We start from the raw sequence: 13,063 nt of genomic DNA on the forward strand, positions 1-13,063 counted from the left end.
CCTGATATCAGTACTAGTCTAGGACAAGGTCCTTCACATCAGGGAAAATGAGTCAGAACAAGCTGGCGGTTGCACTTTTATATATACACAGCTAGAGCAGTCTTTCTCAACCAGTTGTGATTTTGCTGTACAGGGGACATTTTTGCTTAGCATACCTGACACTGCTAAACATTTTAAAATGTATATGATATCCACATACAACAAAGACCTATCCAGTTCAAAATGTCAGTAGTGACAATGTACAGAAACCCTGCTGTAGAGAAATTCTCCTACATAAGAAGACATGTTCTTTTTTTTTTTTTAAAGAGAGAGAGAGAGAGAATTATTTTTTAATATTTATTTTTTAGTTTTCGGCGGGCACAACATCTTTGTTTGTATGTGGTGCTGAGGATCGAACCCGGGCCGCACACATGCCAGGCAAGCGCGCTACCACTTGAGCCACATCCCCAGCCCAAGAAGACATGTTCTTAACCATCTTCCTCCCCTTCTTCTTCCTTCTTCTTTTTTTTTTTTTTTGGTGGGGGAGGGTACTGAGAATTGAACCCTGGGGCTCTTTACCACCAAACTACACCCCCAGTCATTTATATTCTTTGAGACAGGGCCTCACTAAGATGCCTCAGTCTCCCAAATTGCTGGGATTACAAGCATGTACCACTACACCCAGCTGTCCTTAATCTCACTGTTGCTAATGGAAAAAAAACTGAAAACAATTTAGATGTTATAAGTAGAAGAATGGATACAATGCAATAAATGAAACATAGTAAAGTGAATCAGAATTTAGGAGGTTAACCAGTGCAGTGGCAGACACCTGTAATCTCAGCAACTTGGGAGGCTGAGGCAGGAGAATCTCAGTTTGAGGCCAGTCTTGGCAATTTACCAAGACCTGCCTCAAAATAAAAAATAAAAGGGCAAGATGTAGTTCAGTGGTAGAATTCTTGCCTAGCATGGGCGAGAAGCCCTAGGTTCAATCGCCAGTACCCAGGAAAAAAAAAAGTGAAATGAATCAGACCTAGCATAGTGACACACAGTTTGTAATCCCAACTACTCAGGAAGCAGAGGTAGGAGGATCACAAGATCAAGGCCAGTCCTGGCAACTTAGAGAGACCCTGACTCAAAATAAAAATTTAAAAAGGCTGTGATGAATGAGCTTAGTGATAGAGCTAGAAAAAATAAAAAGTGAACAGAGATATATATAACAAGTTGGCAGTTTCCAAGTGCAAACTGTAGAGATATGCATACAGTACAATTCCATTTGTAAAAACAAGCAATATTACACATTACAAAACCAGTGCTGGTCTAGGGCAAGGTCCTTCACTTCAGGAGCTAAGTGGAAAAAAGTCCTGCCTAAAGCCATATCAGTAAAAATATCTTAAGACATTAATTTGAGTCATATTGTTTGTATTGTATTGAGTACATATTGTTTATGACTGCAAAAATAATTACTAAAAGTATAAAAACATGGACTTAAAAGGAAGACATTGAATTTATGATTGTGGTTACCTCTGAGAAGAAAGGAGAATGGAACTGAAAAAGATTCACATGGTACTTCACAGCCTTAACTATAATGTTTATTTAAATTTTAAAAAGATCTGAAGCAAATACACAAAGGGCAAACATTTGCTAATAGTGAATTACAGGGATATTAGCATCTGTTATTATTTTCCAAAAATAAAATTGAGTCATACATCAGCAATTTTCCATGGTCTCCAGGAGTTCTCAGAAATACTGACAACTCTAATGAAAGCCACAAACTCCTTAAGTAAATGAACTAATTTAGTTTTATAGATTTTTTAAAGTCTTCAACAATTACTTTCTCTACTTTACTAGTTTTATTTTAAACTCTGTCATTATAATGGGGTTTTGCAGTTTTGATTAGGAAGTAATAGATGACCTTTACATAGACCTTGACCTTTCCAGTCTTCACCTGTTATCTCTATTGCTCAACTACCACAGGTATGACATTTTCTTAGACTGAACATTTCCACTTATGCACTGCAGGTCTCATACATGTACTCCTCCTCCTAATTTATAGTTATTTCTATGAATTCTTCTTTAGTGACCTGACCCAATGCCCATGACTTGCATTCCCAAGATTTCTGTACAGTTTAGGTAATTAGAATTGTGTTTCACTATTTAACCTTTCTCTCATGTCTAAGATTCAAAATCCTTTGCCTTTTCTTTCTCTAAGCGCTTAATGAATTTTTACTGAATGTACAGTCATGCTCTTGAAATTCTATTACAACTCTGTAATGGGGGGTGATGGTAAATAACAGAATGGAGAAGAGTCTATTCAAGAATACAGACTTGAAAGGTCCAAATTCATATTTAACAAGGCAAAAATAGAAAGCTGACAGAAATAGCTATGAAATAAGCTTGGACTTATTTAGAAGTACCTCTGAGAGAAGCTGGGGTTTAATGTGGTGTTCCCAAAACCACTTCCCTGTTTTATTTATTTTTATTTTGGTACAGGGATTGTACCCAGGACCTCACCCATGCTAGGCAAGTACTCCACCACTGGGCTACATCCCCAGTTTGTTTTTTTGTTTTTGTTTTTATCCCCATTTTGAGACAGGATCTTTTTAAAACTGCCCAGACTGACCTCAAACTTTCTGCTTCAGTCTCCAAAGAGACTGGGATTACAGGACTGCGCCACAATGTCAGGCACCACTTCCCTGTTTTCTATGCTTTTTACCCTTCATCCTCTCCCCCAAATTTTCTTGCGAAAGAAAATTTCAGATTCTACACTGGGCAAAAGAGCGGACTAATTATGGCCTCAATAAATATGAAAAGAAGGAAGGAAGGGAAGGAGGCAGGAAAGAAAGACGAGAAGGTGGAAGGAGAAAGTGGGTAAGGTAAGCAGGAAGGAAGGGGCAGGCAATCTTCTCAGAAACATCTATGTTAACCAGATCTAGAGAGGTGAAAAGGGAGGATAAATAAACTATGTAACTTCTTTATCCCTTAGTGCTGCTTTTTGCATAGTTCCCTAATTTCCTAAATCACCTTGCACTTGATTGGAGGGCTCCATGGGTGATAAAGAAATACTTCCAACAGAAAAACTTCTCAGGCCACCAACACTATCTCCTTCCTACCTTCAAACAGTGGACCCCTCACTTCCTTCTTAATGCACATTTTAATCCTCCATACTTACTCCCTATTCCTTCGGCCACCCTGTCCTGAGCATTAACACATTCATATTGCCTTCTTTCCCCTACTTGCTATAATGACCCTTCATTGATTTCCCCCAACCACTCCCCACACTGAGTGCTGTCCCCCATTACTAGTCAACTAATCATATTAATCCTCCCACTCACTGCTTCCCCGGAATTACACAGGCCTTCAAACCTTTACATGAGTCATCACACTCGGTTACATATTTATACTAAATCCTCAATGATTCCCCTACAATGGCTGCCTGAGATCCCCATTCTTTCCTCACACGACGTTCTTTGGAGGCTCGCCTCTTCCCTACAACAGTCCATTCCTCGAGTGGACCCACTCCCCTGTCCACTCCGCTCCCTCCCCTCCTTGCGCTGAGCCCCTCCAGCCCGGACCCTCCCCAGTCCATCCAGTCCCCATCCTCCTCGCGCTGGCCCCCCTCCTCCCTGCTCCTCTCCCCTGTACACTCCACTCCTTCCGCCCCCTTGTAGGACCCTCTCTTCCTCACTCGGATCCTTACACACTCATCTCCCCTCTCGCTGACCCTCTCCTTCGTCCTCTCCTTACAGAGCTAGGGATCACGAATACCGCCCTGGCATCCGGACTTCTCTAGCCTTTATTCGCCCCCGCCTCACTCTCCCTGCGCTGACACACAGGCCTCTCCGCTGGGCCTCTTTCCCCGAATCTGCCCCAAACGGGTACTAACCACCGCCCTCTGCAAAGACCTAGCCCACTCCACCGCGCCCACCCCCTCCGATACCGCCCCCAGCCCCCAGCCACTCCCCCACCGCCCCCGGCCCGCACTCACCCGCCTCTCTCCGCTCGCACAGCCGAACTTGCCGGCAGCGACACCTGACAGTGGTCCAATCAAAGCTCGACTTCTTTGCGGTGCCACCAATCAGCGGAGGGCGCGCACCGGCAACAGTCAGGCTGCGTTGGCCGGTGCTTCTGCACAGAGGAGGGTGGCTCCTAGTGGCTGCGGGCGGGAATGCAACCTGATGCTTTTCTACCTCTAATTTCTTACTGCGTCGCCACAGTTCAGACTCTTGGTCTGAGACAAAGGCAGTGAGGTTTTGGGAAAAGCGAGACCCAAAGGAGAAGACAAGAGTTTGTGCCATTGCACCTCCTTGAGAGCAAAATCAGTCTTTTGTTTGTTTTATAAGACAAAACGGGGTAAAAGATCCAATATAGGCTGAAAATGTAAAATGTAATGTAAAATGTAAAATGTAAAATGCAAAGAGAAATGACAGGGAGAACAAAGACAAAAACAAAGAAGCAGATTAAAAAGTTAAGAGAAGGAACAAAGAGGCTTTTATTTTTTCCAGTACTGTGAATGGAATGAGGGCGGAGAGGAGAGGGTTCCCACCGAGCTACATTCCCAGTCCTTTAAATTTTTTATTCTGAGACAGGAGCTCTCCAAATTGTCCAGGCTGACCTCGAATTTGTGATCATTCTGTGACAGCCCTCCAAATAACTGAAATTACAGGCATGAGTCACAGTGCCTGGCTACAAAGAGACTTATTTTTTGTCGGATACAATAAAATGGATGGACACAGAAGACTGGACAAGTTGATTCCTATCTCCACACCCTGTGTTTTCTATACCCTCCAAGCTGGGGATCTGCAAAACTGGATTTGAAATCCTGGTCTAACGTTTACAGTTGTGTAGCTTTGGGCAAGTCATTTAACTTCCCTGAGCCTCCATCTTTCTTAAAAGTAATATTAAAAGCCTAATTTAGGGGCTGGAATTGTGGCTCAGTTGTAGAGCTCCCACCTAGCATGTGTGAGGCACTGGATTCAATCTTCAGCACCACATAAAAATAAATAAATAAAACAAAGGTATTGTGTCCATCTATAACTAATTTTTATAAATTAACTAATTTATAGGGTACTGGTTATGTGAAAGTATTTTGGATATGTTTGTGTTTTGATTATCATCCTTGCATCTTCACTTGGGTTTCCTTTGTCAGAACAGTTACAAATTCTTCTTTGCAACCTTAGGGATATCGCCCCTTTGCCAGTCAGGTGCCTGAAGGTACTGACCCCCTACCCCAAAGCCAAACTCTCCTGAATGGAGAGAGATGATTCTAAGCACTGGCTCTCAGAAGAACAGATGCCTCCCTAGTTCATGCTCAGGCTCATACCTTCTTCATCACTCCAACCCTTCAAACAAGTTATTATAGTATCTTTCATGTATTTAATTTCTCTTATGATCTCCATGAAAATATAGATTCTGTTCCTAGTCATACACTGGAATAATCCAATTTGATTCTGTAAAATAATATATATAAAAGTTCTTTGCAAATGCAAAATGCTTGAAAAATATTACATATTATTTAAAATAGCAGTAATTATTAGATAAATCAAATACAGATGTGTTGACTATTTCACATATGCTGTAGGATAATTTTTTAAATGAGTATTAATACATGATATGTCTGTCAGAGGCTCACAAAGAACAATAAAAGTATAAAAATAAATGTTCCTTCTCAGTGGAGCTATTATAAATTAGGATAACTACTTTTCAAACTCAAATAATTTCTCTACTCCTCTGGCTGTCTTATTTCTCTTTCTATATATAATTATCTTCTCACCCCCTATCTCCTTAACACCCTCTAAGTAAAATTACAACCCTACTGGTTTGGAAGATTATCTCTCTCTTTTATCTGGATAAATATACACCATACCCAGTAATTATATTTACTTACTCATAGCTATACCTTTACCTAAGTAATGGGCACCTTTAGCACAGGTAACATTTTCTGTCTCTCCAAGAGTGACCACTCTAACTGCAGAACTTAACGTAATCTCTGATACTTACTGTCTCATCAGGAGAAAGAGTTAATAATGGATACCAAAGAGAGATGGATAGTTTCTAAGGATACCTAAAAACGAGGAAGGTAGGAAAAAGGACATTCAGGACAGCTAAGGGAATAAGAGTATGGTGGGGAGACATCAGTGGAGCCAGAGGACAATGTGAAGGGAATTTCTCCTTCCAAAATACTCTCTCTTGAAATTTCAAAGTATCTTCCTGTATTGTGGGTACATTAGGACAGTTGAAGGAAGGGACTAATACCAATATATCTACTCCATCTTAACTGACCCTCCACACTGAAGCCCCGAACATCCCTATTTCAGCTCCAGCATTCATTCTCCTCCCTACCAGTCATATGTGGAGCTGTGGAAACTAAGCCCTCTCAAATCTGAATAGGAACTTTATGAGGAGTGAGAGGAGAGAAGACTAGGAGGAAGGCAGAGATTCCCTGATGACCTTATGCCCTTGGACACCATTTGCCTTTACACTCCGGATTAAACAGCATTAGGGAGCCAAGAGAGGAAACACATATGGTGCTTGGAGACCTGTGCCTGCCTGTTCCATTCCACACCCAGTCATCTCACCACACCCTTCTCTCTTTATATTCCTCTCCAGTCCAGGAACTGGGAGCTACAGAGAAGGGAAAGAAGGAAGAGAAAGCTAACAATTCCCTTCCTGCCCCGCCCCCATCCCCAGTGCAACTAACAGGTAGGCAAGCTCGCAGAGACTACTCGGAGGGAGACCTGTGAGCAGCAAACAGGTTTGAGCCTGGAAAAGAGGAAGAAAAGTAAAAGATTGAAGGTGAAGTAGGGAATGGGGAGAAGGGTGGGGAAGAAAGATAAGTAGAGACTTAGAAGTGGAGGTAGGGCTGCAGAATTGGGGGCAGAGTGGGAATGAAGGACAGAGCATAGCGGATGGGAAAAGAGCAAATATTTCTCTGATTCCTTTCAGGGAATTCTTTTTCCACCTTGTTAGGAGAGCACAGGTATGTCAAGGAGGCACCTTGGTACTCTTCCTGGTTCTTAGGAAAAGGTGACCTTGAGCCTGCGGGTGTCTATCCTACTGTCTGCCTCTAACCCTGTGCTTTCTGTGTGTCTTCCTCTGGCATCGGTGCTTATTCCGCGGTTTTCTTGCGGCCGCCTCCCCTGGGAAGATGAGAGGTTGCTGGGGGAGGCCGAAAGCAGAGTAGAGGTTGGCAATGTCACCTTATCACACCCACAAAGTCGACGGATCGGGTTTCAGATTAAACCAAGGGAGCTTGGGGGTATGGTGTTCGGGTTTCGGAGTGCTGTGGTGCTGTCCTTTACGTGGTGCTGAAATCTGGGCAGATTCATCCCAGGTGGGCCTACATCCCAGCCTTAGGGGTGCGAGTCTCAGGTCTTCCAAATTACCTGACTAGTGCTGCCCACCCCCGCCCCCACACACCTAGCGCGGTGGCAGGCGAGAAGGCGGGGTCTAAGTGAGCCCCACCCCTGGAGACTGCGGCTCCAGCCTTCCTCTGCTCCGCCCGCCCTCACTAGCTCATTGCGCCTCTGCTCCAACTAGCTCACTGCGCCTCTCCAGCAGCCTGGTTGGCACCCGCTCCTACTCTGGCTTCAGCCACCACCCCCACCCCCATTTGGCATCAGCCTGGGACCCAGCTCCAGCACTCAGTCTGACCGGTTGCATCCTCCCTCCCTGATCCTGTCGCACCAGTTCCTGCTCTGGGATCCAGTAGTCGGACCCCATAAGCCATGGCTGGTCCCTTCTCTCGTCTGCTGTCTGCCCGCCCCGGGCTCAGGCTCCTGGCTTTGGCCGGAGCCGGATCCCTAGCTGCTGGATTTCTGCTCCGCCCGGAACCTGTACGAGCTGCCAGTGAACGACGAAGGCTGTATCCCCCAAGGTATCAGTGCCTGAGGCTCGCAGGAGGAGGTTATGGGAACGGAGGTGGGGATAGTGAGGAGGACCTGGGCAACAGACAAGGACAATAATTACAAAAAGACTTCAGTGGGGCGGAAGCGGGGACCAAACCCAAAAAGCAAGAGCATTTGTGGGGACCTTTAACCCGCGGTCCCCGCCACCAAGACCAGTTCTGGCCCTATGAGTTCTACTTGCACCCCTGCCCAGACTCCAAATCCGAAGACCAGGAACTATCCTTTTCACTCTCCATCTCCTTTTCCTGCTGTTCTCCCCCATTTCCTGAATTCTCCTCCTTAGTCTTTCCCCTCCCCCATCACTAATGCTGTGTTCATGGGAGGAAAGGACTGTGCAGGTCTGGGGGAACTGAGCCAGCCAGCCACAGGCAGCTAGAACTATTGGGAAAGAATAGACCCTGAAAGTCCTAAAGAGATTATCAAGGCTTAGCCTACCTCTAATTCCCCCTCCTCCCTTGGAGCAAAGGCAAATGTGGCTAACTGGACAGCTCCCAGCTGATAGCACTAAGTGCAGGCCTCTGTGCCCTCCCTCCATGGTTACTGGGTACCCCCTCCCCAGCGCTGAGTACCCAGACCTCCGAAAGCACAACAACTGCATGGCCAGTCACCTGACCCCAGCAGTCTATGCACGGCTCTGCGACAAGACCACACCCACGGGTTGGACTCTAGATCAGTGCATCCAGACTGGCGTGGACAACCCTGGCCACCCCTTCATCAAGACTGTGGGCATGGTGGCTGGAGATGAGGAGACCTATGAGGTAGGGGGCCCCCAGAGTCTCCCTGGTAATCCAAGCTGTCTTCCCAGTAATTCCACCTCCTTTCTCCTAAAGATCCCTCACGTTCCCTCAAGACTCTGGGCCATCCATACTGAAGTTTTCTGACCCAGTGAAATCTATTCATAATTGAAGTCTAAGAAGAGATTTCCTCTCTGTAACCACCTCTTCCTCTTAACTCCCCTTTAGATATTTGCTGACCTGTTTGACCCAGTGATTCAAGAGCGACACAATGGATATGATCCCAGAACAATGAAACACACCACTGACCTGGATGCCAGTAAGGTGAGCCATATATTCCACTTCTGATTTGTGTTGCCTCATGTAAAAGATTTTGTATCTTCAATTCCTTCACCTTGATTATTTCCTGACTCATGGTCATTATACTGCTGAGCTTTTAATCTTAATGTGGGGAAAGAGTTGTATTTTAAGAAATAACAGATGTGGAAAAAACAGTAAATAAGAATGACCATGCTCCAAGGTGGGAAGTTTGAGGAAGGGTCCACAATACTTCCTTCAATTGGAGTCTTGCCCAGTTGACTCCTCCCCTCATTGTATGCAGGAAGAATACATACCTTGTGTGAAGGAAGGTCCTCTAATCCCTGAAATCTCTCCTTCCCCAAGGGTGTTTATTTCTTTTTCTTTTTTTTTTTTTTTGGTGCTGGTGATTGAACCCAGGGCCTTGTACATGCATGGCAAACACTCTACCAACTGAGCTATATATCTACTTGTTTCTATGACTTATATTCCATTTGTCCCTCAGATTCGTTCTGGCTACTTTGATGAGAGGTATGTATTGTCCTCAAGAGTCAGAACTGGCCGAAGTATCCGGGGACTCAGTCTGCCTCCAGCCTGCACTCGGGCAGAACGGCGAGAGGTGGAACGCGTTGTGGTGGATGCACTGAGTGGCCTGAAGGGTGACCTGGCTGGACGTTACTATAGGCTCAGTGAGATGACAGAGGCTGAGCAGCAGCAGCTTATTGATGTGAGGGACCCTGAAAGGGAGCTGGGTTGGGGGAGTAGAACCAGAGGGGAGCCTGGGCCATATAAAATAGCTGGGCTCTGGGTTCAAGGCTTCAATACCTGAAGGATTCTTAACCCAAGTTGCTTTACTCTCCCCAGGACCACTTTCTATTTGATAAGCCTGTGTCCCCATTACTGACTGCAGCAGGAATGGCTCGAGACTGGCCAGATGCTCGTGGAATCTGGTATGAGGCTGCTCTTCACCTCTTTTATCCCCTGTGCCCACATAAATGTTTTTTCCCCTTTCTTTCCCAGTTCTTGTTTTGCCACTTGACCCCTTTTCCTCCTGCCCCCAGGCACAACAATGAGAAGAGCTTCTTGATTTGGGTGAATGAGGAGGATCATACACGGGTCATCTCCATGGAAAAGGGTGGCAACATGAAGAGAGTGTTTGAAAGATTCTGCCGGGGCCTCAAAGAGGTTGGAGAAGAATGTATAAGGGGGGGCTGGGGTTGTGGCTCAGAGGTAGAGCATTTGCCTAGCACATTCAAGGCCCTGGGTTCAATCCTCAGTACCATATAAAATAAATAAAATAAAGGTATTGTGTCCAACTACAACTAAAAAATAAATATTAAAAGAAAAAGAATGTATAAGGAAGCTAGGTGGGAGAAAATAAGGAAAACCAAAGAGCAGCCTAGGTAGATTGACATAAACAACTAACCCAGGACATTTCTAATAGTAAAAAGGGTTACCATTTGTCACTCCAGGACAATGGGTGTAAAACCAGGACTGTCTTGGGAAAGCCAGGACATATTGTCACCCGAAATATAGGAAGAGAAAAAGAATGTCAGAAACAAAAAGAAGTAAATAAAGCAGTTTCCAGATAATACAAAGAAGAAATAACTGAGATGGCAAGTTAGTTCCTGGGACATATGGTGTGGGATGGTGGAGTGTGCAGATTAGGAAAACACTGGAGCCTGGATTGATGTAGGGTTGAGAGATTATGGTGTTTAAGATTCCAAAATAATCCCTCAGTTCTGAGTCAAGATGGGCCTTGACTCTAGATTCTGTCATTCTTGCTAAATTATCATGTCTTGGCTTTAAACTAAGAGTGGGAGAAGGATAAGAGAAAAAGGAGGATGGGATGGCTCAAGTTCCAGAATGTATGGCTCTAGATAAGGGATTGAACAGAATCTACAATCCTGTATGGATTGAATCTCCATATTTAATTCTATATTAGAACCTGCTATAAACCCAATTCTTACTGTATGTTCTCTTATATACAGTTCTATTTTAGACTTGAAAGAAAGCAAGCTCCTTTTTTAGATTCTAGCTGGGAAGTTTAAACTATTTTTGGCAATAAGGGATAACATATTCTGACTATGCATATGTAGGGAAGTACTCTTTAAATTAAATGCCTCAGTTTCCTCATCTGTAAAATTGAGATAATAAGATTTCCTACATTTTAGGTTGTTGTGAGACATTAAGTAATGCAGATAAAGTGGTTGTTCCATATCAAGTACTTAATAAGTGCTAGGTATATGTTGTTATTCTTAACAGAAGGGTTCCCCATATTCAGCATGAAAGAATCCCCCATACCATCATGTCTTTCTGAATTATAAACAGGGTCCCCTTTATTAATATTGGAAAATGGTCTTGGTGTTCATTGCCCTGACAGATCCTCTGTCTCTTCAACTCTAATCTTCATCTTTATGATTAGGATAGCTAAGAGAAACGAGAACACCCATTCCAGGCCCCCTTTCACTCTCTCACACACACCCCTATGAATCTGGCTTTTCTGTTCTGTTATCACATGTCTCTGCTTTCTCACTTGTGCTCCTTCCATGGCTAACAGAAGGCTTTCTTGCATCTTTCTGTTGCAAAACTTGTACCTTCATTTTTTATCTGAAAGGAGCCTCTGCTCATTGTAAAGCATGCAGAATTCATTGAATAATCAATTCTTTCTCAGTTCATTGTACTACCTCTGTTCATTTCCATAGGTCATCCCCAACCCCCATACTGGGAATTTAACCTAGAGACACTTAACCACTGAGCCATGTCCCCACCCCTTTTTTAAATATTTTATTTAGAGACAGGATCTTGCTAAGTTGCTTAGGGCCTCTCTAAGTTTCTGAATCTGGGTTTGAACTTGCAATTCTCAGATTCCCAAGCTTCTGGGATTATAGGCACATGCCACTGGGCCCAGCTCCCTAGATCATCCTTAATGCATTCCTCAACTTTCTTTCCTTCCACACACAATATATTTTCTCACAATCTCATCATAAGGCACATCATTATTTTACAACATCAAAATTGCTTTGCATATATGATGACAATAATCGACTATTTTCATTTAAAAAAAAAAAACAATGTTATTTATTCACACCCAAGTTTCTTGTTCTATATATTTCTAGAGTTCCTAAGGGAGGGTCCACATATCCTTTGTTTTTTGACTAACAGAATCTTTGTGGGCTCAGGTGGAACGGCTAATCCAGGAGCGTGGCTGGGAATTCATGTGGAATGAGCGTTTGGGATACATCTTGACCTGTCCATCTAACCTGGGCACTGGACTTCGGGCTGGAGTGCACATCAAACTGCCCCTGCTAAGCAAAGTAAAGGAGTTGTGGGGGTTTAGAAAGCAGTATAAGTGAGGAAGAGGATGAGTGTGGATGGGTGGGGTTGGATACTTCAAAAGGAGCCAGACATATTGGGACTAAAGGGTCAGGGGAAAATCTCTGAGCAGATAGGAACAGTCTCTGCCTCTATTGACCCTACCTCCAATCCCTATCTCCCCTCTAGGATAGCCGTTTTCCAAAGATCCTAGAGAACCTAAGACTCCAGAAGCGTGGGACTGGAGGAGTAGACACTGCTGCCACAGGCAATGTCTTTGACATCTCTAATTTGGATCGACTGGGCAAGTCAGAGGTGAGATCCTAAGGGGTTAGAATGAAAAGAGGTACAGGTCTATGGGGGTTGAGATAGTGACAGTGAGAGTGAGCCTCAGGATGTAACAGAATCTGAAGTGAAATTCAGGTTAAGCAAAAATGCAATTGGAAATTAATTTCCAGAGCAGGAAAGTCAGTAAGTGCTAAAGAAAGAAACTCAGATTATGGGAAGCAGAGATCAAGGATTAGTGTCCTTCAGGTGGAGCTGGTGCAACTGGTCATCGATGGAGTAAACTATTTGATTGACTGTGAACGGCGTCTGGAGAGAGGCCAGGATATCCGCATCCCTGCACCTCTCATCCAAAACAAACATTGACTCCCTATCTCTGGCAGATGACTCAAGAGCCCCAGGACTTCTTCCCATTTAATGGTGACCCATTCTACTTGTCCTTAATCTGTCTCAACCTCCAGCCCCCATCTTAGTAAAGACTCCTTGCTATGCTTCAGCTGTCTGTGTTATTTCTACTGGTGGGTGAGGGGTAGGGATAAACCTCCAGGA

The 13,063-nt window shown here is 44.2% G+C and overlaps 2 protein-coding genes across 25 annotated transcripts in view; one reads left to right on the plus strand and one right to left on the minus strand.

The window, feature by feature from the left end:
- Positions 1-4,004, minus strand: part of Ppip5k1 (diphosphoinositol pentakisphosphate kinase 1) — a 44,379-nt gene extending 40,375 nt beyond the window's left edge. For 13 of the 19 annotated variants that reach the window (XM_058584753.1, XM_058584750.1, XM_058584747.1 and 10 more), the window contains exon 1: positions 3,965-3,979. The gene's annotated coding sequence lies outside the window, so the exon portion shown is untranslated. Of the gene's footprint in view, positions 1-3,964 lie in introns of all 19 variants that reach the window. The other 6 variants (XR_009228391.1, XR_009228390.1, XM_058584748.1 and 3 more) reach the window with 2 other exon arrangements.
- A 2,581-nt stretch (positions 4,005-6,585) lies between these two features.
- Ckmt1a (creatine kinase, mitochondrial 1A) lies at positions 6,586-13,010 on the plus strand. Of its 6 annotated transcripts, none has more exons than XM_046461769.1 (11): positions 6,586-6,678; positions 6,922-6,955; positions 7,666-7,852; positions 8,443-8,641; positions 8,846-8,941; positions 9,420-9,641; positions 9,779-9,864; positions 9,976-10,099; positions 12,097-12,231; positions 12,419-12,544; positions 12,764-13,010. In XM_046461769.1, exons 3-11 carry the CDS (start codon positions 7,704-7,706, stop codon positions 12,878-12,880), a joined length of 1,254 nt encoding a protein of 417 aa, XP_046317725.1. In that variant the 5' UTR covers positions 6,586-6,678; positions 6,922-6,955; positions 7,666-7,703; the 3' UTR covers positions 12,881-13,010. The 6 variants fall into 6 exon arrangements, with proteins under 6 accessions (XP_046317725.1, XP_046317723.1, XP_046317724.1 ...); XM_046461767.2 differs by having other exon boundaries at positions 6,616-6,678; positions 7,516-7,852; XM_046461768.2 differs by having other exon boundaries at positions 6,651-6,771.
- The last annotated feature ends 53 nt before the right edge of the window (positions 13,011-13,063 follow it).

Source organism: Marmota monax, unplaced genomic scaffold (assembly GCF_021218885.2).
Source record: "Marmota monax isolate L192 unplaced genomic scaffold, Marmota_monax_Labrador192_F-V1.1 WCK01_AAM20220418_F8-fsc00001, whole genome shotgun sequence".
Lineage (NCBI taxonomy): Eukaryota > Metazoa > Chordata > Mammalia > Rodentia > Sciuridae > Marmota > Marmota monax.

What these genes read in the sequence shown, in the direction of transcription:
- Ckmt1a (XM_046461769.1), top strand. Translation starts at nt 7,704, where the DNA reads ATGGCTGGTCCCTTCTCTCGTCTGCTGTCTGCCCGCCCCGGGCTCAGG. An exon ending in GAGATGAGGAGACCTATGAG is followed by an intron (nt 8,642 to 8,845) that starts GTAGGGGGCCCC and finishes ACTCCCCTTTAG; the next exon opens with ATATTTGCTGACCTGTTTGA. An exon ending in AACTGCCCCTGCTAAGCAAA is followed by an intron (nt 12,232 to 12,418) that starts GTAAAGGAGTTG and finishes TCTCCCCTCTAG; the next exon opens with GATAGCCGTTTTCCAAAGAT.